This window comes from Halichoeres trimaculatus, unplaced genomic scaffold (genome assembly GCF_033239565.1).
Source record: "Halichoeres trimaculatus isolate MK-OKI-2021-1 unplaced genomic scaffold, fHalTri1.1 fHalTri1_scaffold_20, whole genome shotgun sequence".
NCBI classification, from domain to species: Eukaryota; Metazoa; Chordata; class Actinopteri; order Labriformes; family Labridae; genus Halichoeres; species Halichoeres trimaculatus.
Genome location: NW_027437198.1, coordinates 20,136,186 through 20,155,036, shown reverse-complemented (window position 1 = coordinate 20,155,036; position 18,851 = coordinate 20,136,186). Strand labels below are relative to the sequence as shown.

The 18,851-nt window shown below is 40.5% G+C and overlaps 3 protein-coding genes and 1 long non-coding RNA gene across 5 annotated transcripts in view; 1 reads left to right on the top strand and 3 right to left on the bottom strand.

Annotated features, from left to right (window-relative positions):
- Positions 1-45: 45 nt before the first annotated feature.
- Positions 46-3,769, bottom strand: LOC141809660 (pyrroline-5-carboxylate reductase 1, mitochondrial-like). 2 transcript variants are annotated; one of them, XM_074696780.1, is made up of 8 exons: positions 3,639-3,769; positions 3,334-3,405; positions 3,146-3,216; positions 2,847-3,026; positions 1,528-1,749; positions 1,326-1,418; positions 911-1,074; positions 46-630 (listed from the first exon to the last, which is right to left on the bottom strand). In XM_074696780.1, exons 2-8 carry the CDS (start codon positions 3,398-3,400, stop codon positions 465-467), a joined length of 963 nt encoding a protein of 320 aa, XP_074552881.1. In that variant the 5' UTR covers positions 3,401-3,405; positions 3,639-3,769; the 3' UTR covers positions 46-464. The 2 variants fall into 2 exon arrangements, with proteins under 2 accessions (XP_074552881.1, XP_074552882.1); XM_074696781.1 differs by having other exon boundaries at positions 3,662-3,769.
- A 111-nt stretch (positions 3,770-3,880) lies between these two features.
- The window catches only part of LOC141809815 (uncharacterized), a 77,960-nt gene continuing 62,989 nt past the window's right edge, over positions 3,881-18,851 (top strand). Inside the window, exons 1-2 of the long non-coding RNA XR_012600013.1 lie at positions 3,881-4,049; positions 13,086-13,204. This is a non-coding gene — a long non-coding RNA (uncharacterized LOC141809815). The remainder of the gene's footprint in view (positions 4,050-13,085; positions 13,205-18,851) is intronic.
- myadml2 (myeloid associated differentiation marker like 2) lies at positions 5,136-6,047 on the bottom strand. The gene has a single exon (XM_074697394.1). The coding sequence runs from the start codon at positions 6,045-6,047 to the stop codon at positions 5,136-5,138; it is 912 nt and encodes a 303-aa protein (XP_074553495.1).
- notum1a (notum, palmitoleoyl-protein carboxylesterase a) lies at positions 10,278-17,356 on the bottom strand. Its single transcript, XM_074697015.1, has 11 exons — positions 16,770-17,356; positions 14,073-14,125; positions 13,875-13,970; positions 13,503-13,563; positions 13,068-13,126; positions 12,866-12,968; positions 12,590-12,781; positions 12,401-12,498; positions 12,135-12,282; positions 11,996-12,043; positions 10,278-11,713 (listed from the first exon to the last, which is right to left on the bottom strand). The coding sequence occupies exons 1-11, from the start codon at positions 17,096-17,098 to the stop codon at positions 11,410-11,412; spliced, it is 1,491 nt and encodes a 496-aa protein (XP_074553116.1). The 5' UTR covers positions 17,099-17,356; the 3' UTR covers positions 10,278-11,409.

Below are 18,851 nucleotides of genomic sequence, written 5' to 3'. Positions count from 1 at the left end.
AACATATTTTAAAATATATTTAATAAAAAGTTCTAATAACAGCCAGTTTCATCTTTTTAATGTAATACATCATTTCAAAAGTTTCAGAAATAAATGAGCAGTTAACACAAAGCTAACTGATCAAACTGCTTCCAGAAAATCATGGTGTTTTCAGTACTTTCCCCGTCACCGCCTTCGACCAAATCAATTCGCATTTAGCAGACCAACCAATCTATAACGGAATTACCTGATAATACCTGATAAGGAAAAGTGGTGTGTCAAAAAACCCCCACAAAGCCTGACACTGAAAGGACACATACACCAAACATTTCTTAGTATAAAATTTAACATTTCAACCCAAATGTGCTTTTTTATTTCAAACAGGTCACCCTCTGGGTCATCTTTCAATCACTTGTCAATAGTTATGACACTAATATGACAGGTAACATAAAGATGATCTTATTTCCACACACAAAAAAAACCCATCACTTCTTCTTGATCCTGGGGCTATTGGTAAACATACTGAGCCCACGAATTTTGACTCCAACCGTTTCTGCGCTCACTCCAGGCTGTTGGAGCACTTTGTCCAGAGTTGTCTTCTTAATAGCAGCTGCTGAGATTTTCTCCTGATCAGCCAAAAACTGGAGTTCCCTTTTAAAAGAAGGATTCAGAAATTTTCAGCCTCGGGTTAAAAAATGTCACAACACAACATACTGATATAGAAATAATCTTATCATCAGGTAACTTGTTCCCAGATGACATTTTCTTTGTATATAGCACCATCTACTGTCCAAATAACACATTTCAAAAGAAATAAATCAGCTCAACCATTTGAATATAACAATTAGCTTAAAAGCACTTGCTGTGGATCAGTTTGACAGGAAATATGATTTGTTGCTTTGTTTGTCACACACTTTTCTCTTCAACCCACCTCGTCCTAACACAGGACGTCTCCACAGCATTGATCAGGAGGCTGCGGAAGCCGCCACTTTCCATGACATGCAGGGCGTGGATGGTGGCGCCCCCTGGTGAACACACATTGTCCTTGAGCTGTCCAGGGTGTTGCTCTGAGTCTAACAACATTCGAGCTGCCCCCTTCAGAGGGACAGAAAGAAAAGGAAGATCCACATCATGAGTTATGTCAGACACAGCATGTGTACATTTATATCAAGAAAAGAGGATTCACTGATTTTACACGAAGGCAGAAACTCTTTCATTTAGACGGGTGCATTAGAATTTAAAAATTTAATTGATATGAGGAACCAACCGGAAAATCATTTAACAATAAAGCACCCAAAAATCTCAAAATGTGATAAATAAATAGTTTAAAATTGTAAAAGCAATACCAGCAGTGCTTGGGCTCCAAGGCGTACAGCTAATCTCCTGGGCAGGCCCATTTTCACTCCACCATCAGCAAGAGCATCTACGGCTGTAAACGCCTGAAAAGCCAAAATTCTTCATTAAAAATACAATTTTCTAGCAAAAGATGTTCAAAATTGCAAATGGTTCAAAAATATTTTTAGATAACAACAAAAAAAAATGTCTCACATAAGCAGGACCACTGCCACTGAGGCCTGTGACAGCATCAATCAAGTCCTCTTCCACCTCAGTGCAGTACCCCACACTGGCCATCAGCTGCTCCAGCAGCTTCCCATCCTCCACCTCTGCATGGGTGCCCGTGGCGTACACAGTGGCCCCCTCCCGCACCACCACTGGAGTGTTGGTCATGCAGCGCATTACCTTTGGATCAGGTCGATATTGTTGCAGCTTCTGTGTAAGACAACAATGAACTTACATGATTATCAAGTCGGCCTGAGAGATTCTTTGTTTTCAAATGTGATCAAACCTATGGGGATCAAAGTTGACTACATTTATAGTTGACTAACTGTCTTCATCCTACACACACTATGCTATATTTTAAACCAGCAAACCTCAACCTTTATTAAATGAGAATTCATAGCTGTTGGATTGAGCCCTTGCAGCTGACCAATTCATGTCATGTTAAAGCATGTGACTGTTTTGCCTGAAGGCCGATAAAAATGAGAGCTCAGTAATGCAATGAGACCCTAAGAACATTGCAGCCAGAACAATTTCATCAGAAATAACTGTCACTCAAAGCTAATGTACAAAAAAGAAAATCACAATTGATGACAGGCAAAAACAATGTCAAATGAAACTACACACCATCTTGGATACAATAATAGTAAATTTGAGCAACATCATGAAAATAAATGATGTATTCACAGAGATCCTTTAGTGTTAATGGTTTTATGCTGCACACCCCCAGTACAGAAGAACCTTCTTGGTCAACAAATTAAGGAGAGAAAAGAAACCTCAATTTGATTCTGGAAAGAAAAAAAATCAAAAATATTTGCACATCTGATCAAAAACATACATTTTGTGTGCCCCATTTAAAACATTAATTTACCTTCCACAATGTCAGACAACCAGTGTAACAGCAGTTTGAGATTCTGTCCATAATCTGTACCCATTTTGCTTTATTATGTTTATAAAGTCAATCATTAATATGCACCTGCCATTACTGAAATTAATATATTTGACAGTTTCTCTACACCTTTCGTACATTAAGATAAATATGACTTGGTAAAACACTATAATTTGTCATATCAAATGTTCACAAAGTTTCACTAAACTTATCTCATGTAAAAAATAAATAAATAAATAAATAAATAAAGAATTAAATAAATAAATAAAAACTGTGTCTTTGTAATGCGGTAGGAAATATTAATCTTGAACCAGGAAATTCTTCTTCTGTACCATGTACCCATAATTTGCCAAAGATGGCATTACAATGAAGTAGTGATGTACTTATCTTTGTTCAATCATTTACAGAGAGTTATGATTACCTTCTCAATAGAGCTGATGGTAACACCTGCAGCACAGGACACAATAAGGTGACGATCCTCAATATCTGGTCCGATCTCATCCAGAACAAAAGGAATGATGTTTGGTTTCACAGCCAGAAAGAGGACATCGCTTTTGCAGACTGTCTCTTTGTTGCTGGTGGTGAAATTGACGCCCAATTTCTGTAAAAACCACAGTGTATCACTTCACTGGACTTAATAGATATTCAGTGTTGATTCATGAGATGTAAAGCAGATTATACAGCACTGAAAGGCCTGCTCAACACTAACTGTCTACCCACCCGCAGCCCCTGTACTGTGGGGAGGTCTGTGTCCGGGGAACTGGCTGTGATTTTGTGGGTGGCAATCACTCCTTGGAAGGGAAAATGTTCACAAACATTATCAGTGAATGATTGCAATCAACATACATCAGCAAAATAAGTGAAATTGAAATGATGGGCCTTTACAAGGTATGCTTTTCAAAACTCACCTGCAGCAGTGAAGCCCCTCACAAGAGCGTGGGCCAGCTGACCCGCGCCTATGAAACCCACGCTCATCCTACCTGTGTGTTGAGAGTTCATACATTACTGACAAAGAACTACAGTATTGTATGGCTAGAAAAACAACAACAACAACCAGTAAGCCTGCCAACAGGTGTGTGACTGTATCTTTTACAGGGACTAAGTCCTCGAAGTAGATAAAAACACTTCCTTATTCAAAGCGACGCAAAAGACATTAGTACACACTCAGCGACAGCAGCCATATTACTTAACAAAACACTTATTTAAAACTTACAAACAAGCTGAAGGGCTGTTCACCTGATCGACAATACGCAGCTTCCGAGCACCATCTGAAATTGCAACACAGCCAACGTGGCTCAGCTGTCTCGCGCGCCACTGTACCTGTTGAGCAGAAATTAACTGGCACGCGAGAGGGCCAATGAGTTCGTCTGCTGCGTGAACGGTTCACCCGTTTAACCAATCACAGCTGTTAAAGCAACAGCTTTGGGGCGGGCTGTGTGAAGCTAGTCGTGAAAATCCAGTTGCATCAGGATGAGCCGCAGGGCAGAGAAGTTTGAGGAGTGCTTGTACTTTACCATCATCTGCCGGCGAAATGTTTGAAAGGCATGGTACAGGGTGTTTTCTGGATAATCACAGCCCTTTTCACCTTGACCCAAAAAGAAAACTTGAGGCCTAGCTGACGAAAGTAAGTGCATGTTTAAAACCACCTCTCAGAAATTAAACAAGCCACCACATTTGACTTTTATCAGTAAGTTTTTTCATGGCACCTTAGTGTACCTGGGATTGGAGTTGGCGTCGTTTCTGTGCAAAACTTATCAAAATTGAGTTGTTAGGTTTGCCATGGGGCCTCTGGAATCTTTTTAGAGTTTTTAAAACCAAAATAAGGAGTCTATTTCGTACATGAGGTGTGTCAACCACAGTAAGGCAGTTACAAAAAAAAACAAAAAAAAACTTTATTCTGTTTTATTCTTTAAAGTAAATCTTAACATTTACCTGAAACTCAGAAGGAAACCAAACACAAAACATACATACCTAATTTTTATTAAATAAACTTTTATTAAATAATACTGAAAAAATGGGCTCCCCAGAAGTAACCAGATGCAATACTGTTGTCATCACAAAGTAGGTCTATCAGAATTCATGCATTAGATACAATGGACATTCAGCAAGGGTGCAGAAAAAGCCTTACAGAGTTGGACTTCAGACATAACTTGAAAAAATGTTTTTGCATATAAAAAAGGTAATAAATTAAAATTTGAAGCTGTGTTTAGTACATACTGCAGATTCAACTCAAGCTATGTGTCTTTATGAGAAAGTCTTTCACAACCTTTAAAGTTGAAATACTCGCATAATGTGGGACTACTTCAAAAAGTCTCTTGAAGTCTGACATATTCCTTACTTATCTTCAACTCAATTATCAAATAAGAGTTCAGCCTTGTATGTGACCAGTGCAATGGTGTGTTATTAGTGCTGGGTGGACATTTGCAAGACCCTCTAAAGATACTTGCTGAGGTCAGCCTACCAACAGCACAGGATCTCCCTGGAGGGTCACAGCTGAAGTAAAAAACAAAACACAACACGCCTCCTACTTTGTAGCAAGGAGTGACAAAGTGTTTTTCAACAAAAACTGAAATTAAATATCTCACATGCATAGGAATAAAAAAAAAAACACCACAACAGACATCTTTGACCATGTCGCTGGAAATCATGAGAATGCAGTCTTGAACTTTCTTTGTGTGTGAGGCTAATGAGTCTTTAGAGGGAAATGTTTTCAGACAGCAGAGCTGGACACAAAACGGATTCTCTGGGAATAGACAAGGTCAACAAAATATAATATCACATTGACATTACTGAACACTGCCACCACCAGCTTGCTGTCCCAGGGGCATTCCCCTCGCGGGCAGTCCTCGGGACGAGTAGTGTTGCCGTACTTCTTGTCAAAGCTGAAGATGGGCCAGATCAGTGCAGTGCTGAGGTAAAGGATCACAGCGAAGAAGGTGTACACTACCACAAAGCGGTCAAAAGGAAACCGCAGAGCTGCAGTCCTCCCTGAAACTGTGAGTATCACCACTATGACTGTGACAGAGAAGCACAGGCTGTACACCACCACACAGTACTGGGTGGCAATGTAGAGGTTGTACTCGCTGTCATTTGCCAAGGCTCCGAAAATAATGCAGGCCACAAAACCCTGGACCACCTTGAGGAGACCAGACACAGTGGCCATGTAGCCCACCACAGCGCCTGGTTTGGCCCGAGTGAGAAACACCTCAGCACCGTAAGGGAAGCAGCACAAACTGGAGAGCACAGTGACAGCAATGCGGTACATTTGGACTTCACAGTCCTCATCAGGACACTCTTCTTGGAGGAAGTAAACTGGGTAGACCACAGAGGCTGTGATGTACATGAGTGTTGCCAGCATGGCAAAGGCCACTGTGAAGTTATCCCAGGAAATGGGCATGCAGGTGTGGAGCCGCGTGATATCCAAGGTGAACACAACCAGTGTGACGGCAAAGCAGAAGCACCACACAAACATGCAGAAGGTTCCATAGGTGGCGCTGTAGCCTGCACTGTGGGACACAAGGGCCATTATGGTGCAACCAAGTAACAGCTGGCACATTCGTGTTGCACCTAAAGGTGACAACACAGCGTCTTTGTTGAGGTAGTGACCTCCATGAGAATCCATGGTTTGTTGTCGGACAGAGGCAGCTGTTTTTCCTTGTCGGGGTCCTGTTTAAAGTCTCGGTGTTCTCGCTGCCCACGCTTGTCTTGAGCCACAGACTTCACCCCCTCTTTGATTGCCTTTTTTTAGAAAATCCTTAATTACAAATGTCTGTATTCCTTCCTTAAGCGTGCCTTGTAATTACGGTGGTGTTATGGGGTCACATACACTGCAATGCAGACGTTTACAGCTTGTAATAGCGAGGATAACAGTCAAGACCTTGGCACAAGATACTTTTTTGATAGCCAAGATTTTTTTTGTAAATGTAATGTCTCCACTTAGCTGCTGAAGTCTTCAAACCATATAAATGGAGATTATTTCAGTAAAGTTGTATAACAGTAGCATCAGTCTCTTTTAAGGATATTTATGAATTAGATCCCGGTCTTACTCAAATTTGTTGCATATGTCCTTTGAAATCTTGGTTTTCCTTGTTGCTGTCTTCTGTCACCAAGTTGTCAAGTGAAATGAGGTCCTCCTTAAATTCGAATCAAGAGATCATTCTTCCAGCAATGATCCCGAGTACCGAACAGGTGGATGTCCTTGTTGTCCTGTCAATCAAGTTCCATTACGCAGTGGCATGTCCTCATAATTTCTTCACTACAGGCCTCAAGAACTTCCCAACTGCTGGCTTGCTCTTTGTCTAGTCCGAGTTGCTTTTGGCCGCTTTGAGTTTGCTCCCTACTCTCTCTGACTCACACAAACACACACCCTCTCCCTCTTCGCCTGTGTGCGTAAGTGTGCATGCACCCAGTGGATTGCTCGGGGTGGCTGTTTAAATGAAAGTTTGTACCAAGCCCAGGGTTACAGGCCTCGCCAGCTCTAAAAATAGGGGGTCTATATTCCACAGAGGGGTGGGAGGCTACATGTGGCGGGCAGTATGGGAGTCGTATTTCTAGGGACCTGGAGAGGCTGAGTAAGAGCTCCCTCAGTGAGAAACTGGCATTTATATGCAGTGTAATGACAGGGGAAGAAAGGCTAAGACTCCCATTAGAGACAGAAATTACATACAGGTCCAGAGGGATGATTATGCAGCAGTAATAATAGATTTGAATGATGCATGTGAGAGAGAAGTGGAAACAGATTAGTAGTTACTTAAAATACTTGAACCTGTGATATGATGCTGTGATTGTTTGACTAACAGTGTATAAAGTCACTGTGAGCTGAGGGAAAAACAGCAGTTTCTGGTAGAGTGATGTACTTTTTTGATACTATTAAACCTGACAAAAAGCTAACATCTCATCCAATAAAAGTTAGAGTTAGAATAATACATTTGGTTATATTGAGAAAATCATTTGATTACTAAAATAACAGTTCTTAGTATATCCTTATATCCTAAAGTTCTTTGACTCTGGAAATCATGCCGTTAGGCTCGGAAAATAATAATAATAATAATTTAAATGTTTATAATATATGACTTGGTCAATTATGCAATAAGGCTAATGCAAGTATTTGATATTTCTCCAGTTGTCTGAAACCTATCTGCTGTTCTTCAGAAATGTCAGCAGTATTTCCAGGAGTGGCTGATCGCTAGCTTGGGCTTTATCTAACTGTGTCAAATGTGAGATCATGGCCATTGTTCCCAGCCCTTCAGCCAGCAGGTAAAACACACATCGTGTGTGAAAGTAAGCCATTACCTTAAAGCTTCTTTGAGGAACTTTGAGTGTGTGTTGTTTGTGGCGCCCCTGGTTGGTGGAGAGGTGACATCACCCTTTCGTTGCCCTGTATGGGAAAGTTGTTTTCTCTAGCACAATTTCCTCCTCCTTTACTTTGACGCTTGTATTAATAATTCATTGAAGACACTATTGTCTGGACCAGTTTGTGCCAAAATGTGTTAAAAGGGGAAGTGCTTATGTGAGAGGCTTCAAATAGATGGAGTTATTTGTTGACAGTGAGGGAAAGTACACTCACTATGATAGAGTGGAGAGATAACTTGTAGTGGGAATAATGGGTTTAAAAATATAAGTGTTACTAACACCCTTATTGTTTTCCAGTAGCAGGCTATCTTATTAATTACTATTTTAAACGTTAACCCCTGTTTCTATTACCAACAGTACATTGCCGCATGGTATTATGCTCTGATATCTAACAGCTGTTATCCAGCCAGGCTCGCTCTGACAGGCCCAAGACAAATATATATATATATATATATATATATATATATATATATATATATATATATATATATATATATATATATATATATATATATATATATATATATATATATATATATATAAATTTTTTTTTTTTTTTCCTGGTTGACCTTTTTTTTAGTGAGGGGGGTGACTTTCACATAAGTAATGGTAATTGGTTATAGGTAGTGCTGCACGATTTGGGAAAAAGGTGCGATTTGCGATTAGGTGGACAATATTGCGATTGCGATTGTGCTTGCGATTTAATAAAAAAAGTTGTGTCATGATGAGTCTACAGACTTGCTTGGTTATCATGGAGAAGAATCGGAATTGCATGTGCTGACATTGCGATTGCGATTGCGATAACCTCTTTTGCGATTACGTAATTGCATGTGCTGACATTGCGATTGCGATAATAGAGTACAATACCATGGTAAGCCAATCAGTGCCAGAGTTCAGGTAGGTGGGTGTTATTGTTACAAACCTCAACACACCACAAACTGACACATATGAGAACTAGATGCAACAATGGCGAGTCCAAAGCGGTCTGTTGAGTTAAAATTGACGTGGAAGTACAGACACTACTTCCATATCATTAATATTGAAGTAGTACATTAAATCCTAGAGCAAAAACCTTCTCAAAAATCCATATTATTTTACATAATTGAAGGTTTTTAAAAAAAAGTAACACAATAACTTGTGTTATTGGGCAAGTAACTGGTCACTATAACAAACTACTTTTCTCTTTTTTCACTCTTTCCGTTACCACACATGTCAAATAAGTGACCTGAAAAGCATAAAGTGAAGTCAAGTACTATTGATTCTAATAATGAAGATGGTGATAATAATACAAACACAGCAATATTTACCATTAGTAATATGTAATGTGTCTTTTCTTTTACATCTGATACAAAGACATGCAATCAACACAAAGAAAAAAAAAACAGAAATGTATTTACAATTTACAAAGAATCACTTCTCTGTGAAAATAGCACTTATAAATATGATTTACATAACAAAATAAATATGTAAATTACCACTGTAGCTTGAGTTTTTTCTTTCCTGTTAAAAAATATGTTACAGAATAAAATTACAATTAGTAATACCTTTCCTTCTCTGGAGTGATGCGAAATAGAGGTCCTTTAAAAACATAATTTATAAAGACATCATTACATACAACATTGTCATTATATTAAAAAGTGATCTCTATTATGAAATATAAGAAGGGAGTTACAATAGTGAACACTTTAAAGAACCTATACAAATACTCAAAAAAATATACAATACACGATATTTGTCTCCCTTTAAATGTTCATTGCATTGATCTGAGGATTGCTGAACTACTGAGGTGATTAAACATGAAGGTGTACCCTGTGATGGGTTTGAACAGTCGTCTTGCGATGATAAGACCGATGATAGAGAGGTATAGACTAGATGTAATGGCACCTTGGTGAAGAAGAATGTACGAAGAGACCCAAAATGATTTCCAGATCTACTCAAGCACCACAATTACAGAAAACATTTAAACTGGGCATAACTGCATCTTCAGAGCAGTCAAAATGAAAAGTACGATGTAAATTTCAGCTGTCAGGACTGAGTTGCAGAGCTCTTGTCTATGAACACACTTTTTTTTGCTCTTTTGACAGTAATTAAAAAACAGAAGCTCTTTCTGGTATTTTTTATGCATGCTGCTTGAATTTCAGTAGCCTGAATACGTTGAAAATTTATTATTCCAACACCGACAAATACCCCAACTGAATCAAGGGGTATCATATGGAGGCCCAAAACAGCCAGACTTGCAGACATATTATATGTTGACAAAAATTTGGGAGATTAATTAAAAACAAAAGGAAGATAGTTTTCCCCAAATTGGCAGGATTTTTACAGGATTATTCAGGATTATTTCACAAAAAGAGTATAAATCTTGAGATAGTTGGACATTTACTTTTGAATTTCAGCCTAAAATGATAAAAGTTAATCAGGGCTTTTGTGGATGATCTGTCGCCAGTCTCTTTAAACAATAGTGACTTATATAGATTAGTTTTTCTCTTTTCTTTTCAAAGAAAGTATGACAGGTCTCTGTTGATTTTTTTTTGTTTAATTGAAATGGCAATCCAAATCCCCAATATTTTGTTAGTACCATATTGACCCAAATGTAGGACAGCCCTGGTTCTAGGACGATTCCTCTCTTTTTGAGACCAACTTTCAGAATAAGGCTGATAACCCAAATTTACTTTGTTTAAAGAAACTTTTTGTCACTAAAATTCTGAGAACATCCTTGAAATAATATGAAGAGACTTCTTTCATTTTTTGGCTTTAAATACAACTATAGTAATACAACTACCAGCATGTGTCAATGCTTAGACCCTATGAGATGACCCCACTTTTTCACATTATTTTTAACCAAAAAAAAAAAAATCTTATATTTGGGTAATTATGGTATAAGAAAGAAGAACAAATGTGCCTTTTTTTCCTTGATGAAATAACATTATTGTTATCTCAAGATTTTAAAAAAGCTGTTTTGATGATGACAGAAATGACTTTGAATAAATCATCTTAAGCGTGGCTGCTCTGGGCTTCCATAGCTTTGTGTCAGTTGCTTCTTTCTAATTATAATGCCTTTGTTGGAGGAATAAGTTCCAAATTTCTTATATATTTCTTGGTATATAATCTTTTTTTTGTGATGAGATGTTTTTAAGCACCCTAACTACAAACCACTTAAAACAAAATACACCTTATTAACACGAGTGGCAACAGCATTCTTATGTCACTGTGGCATTTTCTCTTGTGAACACTGACTATATATAATCCATATGGAAGGTTGGAAGTAATATAGTAGAAAACAAACATCAATGAGCATCCTTAAAACTGGATTACATTCAAGCTATTTTGTCTTTTACAAAGCAAAAGATAATTTAAGCAGAGTAGCCGAGTGTTGAGCCTTGTCGTGGCGGCGTGTCGCCCCTATATTTGTCACCTGTTGTGAGGACATGGGTTGCAGGACAAACCTAAGCCCCTGTGTCTGACTGAGGCTTGTCTAAGTGAACAGGAGGTCAGAGTGGACTAGACTAAAGGTAGAATGGGTTGTGAAGATGGAGTATTAATTGGAGGTATCAGGCAGAGGGAACTGGACAAAGAGACCAGTCAGCCCTGCTTGGCGTTAGCTTGGATATGCTGTGTGTGCTTGCGTCCCTTTAGCTGCCGCTGCTGAGCATGCCCAGTAGCTTGCTGGGGTCCATGCCCTGCTGTTGGGCCATTTTCTGCACATCAAAGCCCATGTGCATGAGGAACTGAATGACGTTCATCTCTTGTCCTGTGAACTGGTCTCGAATGGTAGGGCAGGTGGGGTTGCAGTGCGGCCACGGGCAGTTGTCAATCAAATGTACGGGGCAGCCTTTGGGTGGGGCTTTGTTGTTTCTGTTGTCATGGAGACTGCGGTCCCAGCAGTGCAGTGCTCGGGGCAGGGAGGTGCCTTTCACTTGCACGTCAATCCAGTAACTAGAACAAAACACAAGAGGGCGCTATTAGATAAAAGATGGTGAGCCCCAAATGCCAATTTAGTGTTCCCGTTTTGGATGAACTGGACTCTGAATATTGTGTGTTTTTTACCAAATGTTTGAAGTTTTTGTACACTGAATTTACATTTTTTCCCAAAACATGAGGTTGACTTATTGCTTATTTTGTGCAATGACCCAAAACTTAATTTCATCTCCTTTCATTTACTATCTTGCCAAAAAAGACTAACTTCCTTACGCCCTCAAACCCACATTTCAGACTCACTTTCTGGTGATGACTTCATGTGATAAGCATGCCGGAGCAAACATAGCCCTGAAATTAGAAAAAAAACCCACATTATAATAACATAAATAAAATTCATATCCATGCAAAAATGATTCAGAAAGGAGACTGGTAGCCTTACGGGACATCTTTGAGTGTGTTCCTCAGTTCAATGCCCAGGTTTTGAATGTAGCGCCACTGTCCTTCCTGCACTGGCTGACCTGTTAGCTGGATGTTGTCTACTGTCAGCTGGGCCTCATCAAAGAGCCACTGGACTACAAACACAGGGCCTGCACAGGGAGAGTGAAGTAGAGTAAATTTAGCACAGTATCACACCAAATAAAGTCACGCAGATGTTTTTAGATTTGTGAAGTAGAGTTACATTTCATTCACAAACAACAAACACACTTTTTATTGAAGGGAAAACTCGATATCCAAAGAAACAGTTCCACTCCTCTCCTTCGTGGGCTTGCCTACACCTCTCTGGCACCACGCCTCCCCAGTACCTGGTAGAACAGGTGAAAAAGCACAAATAAGACATTCCCCTAAAACCTCATAACTTCAGTTTTATACAACATCTTTCTCTGTCTCTCATACTTGATGCCTCTCTTGATGGTCTCTGTGGGGGCACAGCTGACGGTGTCCACACAGTCTGTGCAGTGGTACTGCTTGTTGTCAAGGAACCAGCCGGAGTCGGACAGTCCTCGCACTTGGATCCCAGTGTGTCCCAGTCCCTCTAGCAGCTCTGCGACATGGTCCACATTCAGAAGGACCCCAGTACCACCAGCACTGCACACAGAAATACCACATAGTCATTTTAACAACCTCTTAATCGGCATTGGGATGTAGGACGTTCTCAGGGATCCGTCGTACCTGCTTCCTGCTAAGAGGAGAACTTTTGCATTGTCCAGACCTTTGTTCAGAAGGTCTTTTACAACCTCCTGGATAATCAGTGAACCCATGAAGGCGTAACCATCTGCAAACGACACAAAGACAGTGGAGCTGTGAGAAAACATTTGTCTTGGAGTGCATGACGGGCTTTATGATGAATTTTTGATCAATCACTGTGGCTTACTTTGTTCTGTTTTTGCAGTAGCGCCGCTCCACACATCGCTTGAGCAGTACGGGATGAACCTGCACAGATCAAGATAAAGTTAAAGCTCTGGGGAAGAACTTTCGGTTGGTGTCAGTTTTGGCCCCGTGGACAAAGTGGTAAGTCATATTTGTTTCTTTATCTTATCCTATAATGCATCAGGAGTTTTCTTTTCTTGCTGTTTCTTAACAGCTGAATGAACCAATCAGTGAGTATACTTGCTTTAAAAACATTAAAAAGCTGTTTCTTTTGTGATTGCTGAATCCTCTTGCTGGCTCCTACTTTGCAGCAGTGGGTACAAGTATCAAAAATTACAAAACATAGAAACGCCTAATTTTGTTGCGGTTGGTGCTTCAGTTTCCTATGATTAGAAATAAAATCCAGCTTCAACAAACACGCAAACGCGAGTCAACTTACACCATGTTGGCATTCCACCAGTGAGGGTTTTCCTCGGGCAGTGGAGACAGGATCCCCGTGCCTGCAGAGACACATCAACATGTATCATTAGCCATCCTGGCACTCCCAGACACATCCTCTTCTTCCTCATCATCATTACTGACATGGATTACAGTCATTACGCTGCAATGAGAGAGGGAAGCGTCTCTGGTCCTACAGCAGCGGGCGCCAGGTAGCCATGCACCACAGCTACGTTATGACGGGGTGGTGGTTGCAATAACACTGCAAGATGAGCGCTGATACATCCGATCCTTTTAATTTCTGAGACATCACAGAGGGATCTGTGCAGATGCTGGTGCTTAAAGGGAACTACGTTGACTGTTTTAAGCTCACCTGTTTTGGTTTGGGGCCATTTGGATGAGCTCATCAGTCTCCTCATGGTCTCATATCGGCTGTCACAGTTCTCTTTGTTGAAGCAGTACCAGCCACCTAGATGTGAAAACACACACATTGAAAAAACATATTAAAACTCAGCAATCAAGCTTGAATTGTGCATAAAATGTTGAAATAATCTTTTTAAGGTGGACAAACCTTCTAAGAATATCAACCACCGTCTGCTGCCTCGAGATTCCTTCAGGTAATACCTACAGGAGACAGAAAAGCATACAAAATCACTACATAGCAGGTTTATGAGGCTGAAAAGGAAAAAAACAGTGAAGTAAAACCACAAAGTGATCTTTATATCTTCAGAAAGATAAGATCCACTCTGGAAAGTAATACCTCTACTGTTTCTACCACCAGCGATGGTATCTAGGCATAAAACACAAACACATACATCATCAGCACTTCAATCTGATTTAGTACGTCCTGTTTCTTTGCTGTTTTTTTAATCTGGAAAAGGTGACAAGAACAGCAAAAATTGAAACCTTGCCAACAAGAATTGGACAATGAAGTCGTGTTGCACGTAGGAAACTGATCTAGAGATCAAACAGGAGATAAACATCACCCGGCCTGGTCCCCTATCCTGTTTGTACTGTAGGTGCCAGTGGATGGTATTCCTCATTTTTACCATCATACTGTGTACCTGTATGTGTCTTCACTCTGAGGTCATCATTCCTCAGCAGTGTCCTCACAGGGACGTGGATAAAATCACAGACCCCAGCCATGGAGATGATAAGAGATACAATGCAGCCACAGTTGAGCTGTGCAGGATGCTTCACAGACTAGTTTTTGCTTGATAGCTGTTGATTTAATGAGAATATACAGTAGCTTTCATGTTAAAGTATAAGCAAACGTGCTGTATGTGGTGAGCCCAGAAGAGGGCATTACTTTCATCTCCTATGCTGCAGTGTGCATTCATGTCAAAAGCGTATTTCTTCCTCAGGATTTCTGAGCGATGACATGAGTTGCGTTTTGAAAAACGTGCTTCGTAAAGCAGATGAAGTCACCGAAATAAGATGCTAAAGTTTTACATCTGTTATGATAAATTACTTGACTTTCCCAGTGATTCAAGTCAAGAGAATGACAAAAACGTTTTTAAGGAAAACAGACTTGGCTGAGGCTCTGAGCTGTTTGTCAGACACTGAATCACACTTTGGCAGCAGTTAGTGTCTTGTGCTATTATTGTAAACCACAGTCAGTGATGTAGGCTGAGGACAGAGCACTTCACTCACAACTCCCAAACAACAAAGTACAGACGGGTTTGGCACATTGCACAAGCCAAGGATGAGGAGCGCTGCTTCAAACCCGCTCCGCTCTAACAAGTGCAACACCAGGAGATGAATCACACAGTGTGCATTCCTGTTTATCTCCAACTGCAACAACACCTCTCTGGAAAAAATGCTCTTTGTAGTTAATGGATTAGCATCTCAACTGACAGCAACCCCGGTGGTGAATGAAACAGCCATCTGCTGATAACTGTCCCAAGCGCGGCACTTCTAAAGAGCTCAGAGCTTTGCTGCGCTCACAGACAGCTCTTTCTACCACTTTGTGGGAATTACACAGAAGGCTAAATCCATACAGAGATGTAAAGAAAAACATTTTCAGCTAAGTCTTTCCATAACTGGACTGCACAGAGATAATGTAAAATGCTGGAAAGCTACTCTTACCTTCTATTTAAGACAAATGTTGTATTGCAAAATGTATTAAAATAGTGCAAACAGGAAAATCTCTTAAATTCAAATGTTGCTTTTCAGTATCACGTGAGGCAAACCTGTCATTCTGGGACAGTGTGTTCTCAAAACTAAATTCTGATAATGTAGATGATAGTTTAAGGCCTTTTGTGGTAAAAAAAAAAAAAAAAAAAGTTTGACAAAGAATGAATCATCATTCACAACTGCCACATCTCAGTATCAATCCTACATGTAGATTTAATCCTGCATCACAAAATTCACTTCCCTGATTCTGTGCATTATTTTGCATCAAATAAATAGCAAACATGGTGGATCTGCCTGATATTAAAATGCTTGCAGTGGCTTATACCTCTTTAATACATAGACAAACAATGCAGGCTTGGATTTATGCTTGACAGCGTCGTAATGGACTCAAAACAGAGGTAGAAGTTCATTCTTCCCTTCGTGAACCAGGCATATTTTTTGACTTGCAACATCTTTCAAACACCAGGTGCCATTCAAGGCAACTTGCGCACGTTTCACAGTGGCTAAGCAGAGAAACACACTATTATAAGGCAGTAAATTTAACAGTTTACGCAATCTGCGCAGTCATCAGAGAGATACAGAGAGAAATGGGCGGGGGTCTGCAAACTTAAAGCTAAACTTTCTGCACAGCAAATCCTGCATTCTAATTTGAGGCAAAGGAAATGAAGCATAGGCCATGTGGCTATCCGCAAATTTCACGCTTCGCTGACGCAAAGCAGCTGTCTATCTTATCCTGAGCGAACCTTATTCAGGACGCAGGGCCCAGGGACTTTGATTTCTCTTTTCTTTCATACACTTTTTTTTCTCTTATCAGTTTTTTAGTCGTTTTATTAATATTATTATTATACATTTATTTTGGATCAAAACCCATTTTGGAAAATTTGCAAATACAGCAGTTGAAGTAATAGTAGCTTCTGTTCCTTTTCTGAGGACGAGCACGGCTGCCCTCAGGCCAGATACATGCGGGTTACTTCGGGTTGAAGGATAACCAGCAGGACAGGGTGCACCCTGCTGAAGCAAAATAACTATTCCTACTCTCTGGGGCGCACAACTAAACAGTTGACCCTGCACTGACCTGACTGATCCTCTTGAAAAATCATTTATTCACCCGTTGTACTGATATGCTACTTACCCTGCGGGGCTCCCGTCGTTGCAGGTGACTGATGTATTTTCCAAAAAGTTCAGCTTCATATCATAGTCGAGCTTCTGCGCCGAGCACGGGTAGAGGGACTGTGCGAGGTTCTTCACTTGTGTCATGAAGTTATCCATGTTCTCCTCCACGGCGGTGAAATCCAGAGGGAAACTCTCAGTGGTGTCAACCCGGTCCGCCCGGTAGGTGGGAGGAGGTGGTGCGCGTCGCGGTTGTGGGTTGCGGCCACCCCGGAACCTCCGTGCGCAGAGAGCTCCGGAGTGCATCAGCATCAGCAGCAGCACTGAAGAAACCATTCTGATCGCTGTCATCCTCTCCTCGTCTTCCCTGTCGTTCCTCTGAATGTAAGCGTCGTCGGGGAAGCACAAAATCTTGCTAAAGGAGGTTGGAAAGACAAGTACGCACAGTACAGGTGACGCCACGAACTTGTCAGCGCTCGTGAAACCGTGAAACTGAAGTTTTTAAGGAAAAAGAAGTCCGTTTAAATCACTAAAACGCATCTGAGCCGTATTTCAAACTTTCCAGGAATGCGCCTTCAACTGTGTGCCAATCTTTCCAGAACGACTCAAGCGCTGTTGCACCAAGCGCACAAGCTTGAACGACAACACTTGTGCCATGCTCTTGTATTTTATTCAAACTTTCCCCCCTTGTGTGTCCATCCAGCCAATCACAGCAGCGGGGCAGGACTCAGGGCATGATCAAGCGTGGCAGACTGCCCCTCTTTTTAATTTATAGAGGAGGAAAAAAATGTCCATGCGTTGGTTCTTTTGATCCGCGAAGTTTTATTTGATGTGGTGGCTTTTATTGGCCTTGAAATGCCCATTTCCCATTCCACCACAAATTTATGAAGTGAGAATACCATCTTGTTACACACTTGCCTGAAAATCAAGTGGGAAAAACAAAATGTGATCAAAACTCATGCAGAGCAACAACAATATTTGGTGAGGATTTCTCATTCTGAGTTTAAATAGCGGTAACTTGTATTTGTTTTATTGTTTGAAATGTTAAATCACTTTTTTAAGGTGAAGAAGATTAAGATATTTCTTGAGTATCTCTCGAATATCTCCTCCAGTTCTGTCTTTTGTTCACGCTCTGAGGTTTAAAAATAGGGACTAGGACACTTGTTTTTTCTTAACCCAGTCTGCCTCCAGAGATCAAAGCAACCATCACTCTTTCTCTCCCCCCTCCTCTTCTCCTCCTCCCTCCGACTTCAGTCTCTTCCAAACTTTCCTGCTCTACTGTATATTTGAAGTCGAGCAGAGCATCCTGATGGGAAGCTGGCTTTTTAGCACAGGAATGCCTCGTTACGGTTGAGGTAGGCCTCCCTCCAATAGCCTCTCATTTTAAGAACACACTGAAGTTAAAGTGTAGCCCACAGACAGAGTGATTTTTCATCAAGGTACAGTTTCATGCTGGTGTCTTGTCTTTGATTCATCTCATTCTGAACACTCGTAAAAAAAATCTGACATTAGGATTCAGTTCCATTTTAAAGGTTAGATGCTGCAGTTCTACCTTGTATTTTAAAAGCTTCATCTTATTCTGTACTTTTTCTCCTTTTTGCATCCCCCATTAACACTTTTAAATAGAAAAAGATCCTCTAAGACTGTGTTCACACATGTAAAATAAAGTCTCAAACCTTCAGGAAATTCTTCAGGTGAGCTGTAAAAACCTCATGCTGATATGGTTGATCGGTTGCTCTAAATTGCTGAGAAGGTGTGAATGTGTGCATGAGTGGTTGTCTGTGACATGCTGATAACCTGTCCAGGGTCTACCATACACTGTATTTATAGAGTGGATGGCGTGGCTCTACCTTTTACTATCGTATAGTTTTGAAGCCAAAATACCCCCGTCAGAAGCCCTGCCATTGTGCAGCCAGAGTCTACGCAGTAGAGGCTATAAGGGACTCTCAGAGAATCTGAAGAACAGCAGCTGTTAACCATCATTAAACATGATTTAAATCCTGTTTTTAGCGTCTAATAGCTAATGTAAATAAAAGTTTACCAAAAACAGAGGACTTGAACACAAAGCAGCCCAATAGTTTCTTCAAATCATCAACTGGATTTG

What these genes read in the sequence shown, in the direction of transcription:
- LOC141809660 (XM_074696780.1), bottom strand. Translation starts at nt 3,400, where the DNA reads ATGAGCGTGGGTTTCATAGGCGCGGGTCAGCTGGCCCACGCTCTTGTG. An exon ending in CCACAGTACAGGGGCTGCGG is followed by an intron (nt 3,027 to 3,145) that starts GTGGGTAGACAG and finishes TGGTTTTTACAG; the next exon opens with AAATTGGGCGTCAATTTCAC. An exon ending in ACGTCCTGTGTTAGGACGAG is followed by an intron (nt 631 to 910) that starts GTGGGTTGAAGA and finishes TTCTTTTAAAAG; the next exon opens with GGAACTCCAGTTTTTGGCTG.
- notum1a (XM_074697015.1), bottom strand. Translation starts at nt 17,098, where the DNA reads ATGACAGCGATCAGAATGGTTTCTTCAGTGCTGCTGCTGATGCTGATG. An exon ending in AACGACGGGAGCCCCGCAGG is followed by an intron (nt 14,126 to 16,769) that starts GTAAGTAGCATA and finishes TGTCTCCTGTAG; the next exon opens with GTATTACCTGAAGGAATCTC. An exon ending in ATGGCCCCAAACCAAAACAG is followed by an intron (nt 13,564 to 13,874) that starts GTGAGCTTAAAA and finishes GTGTCTCTGCAG; the next exon opens with GCACGGGGATCCTGTCTCCA.
- myadml2 (XM_074697394.1), bottom strand. Translation starts at nt 6,047, where the DNA reads ATGGATTCTCATGGAGGTCACTACCTCAACAAAGACGCTGTGTTGTCA.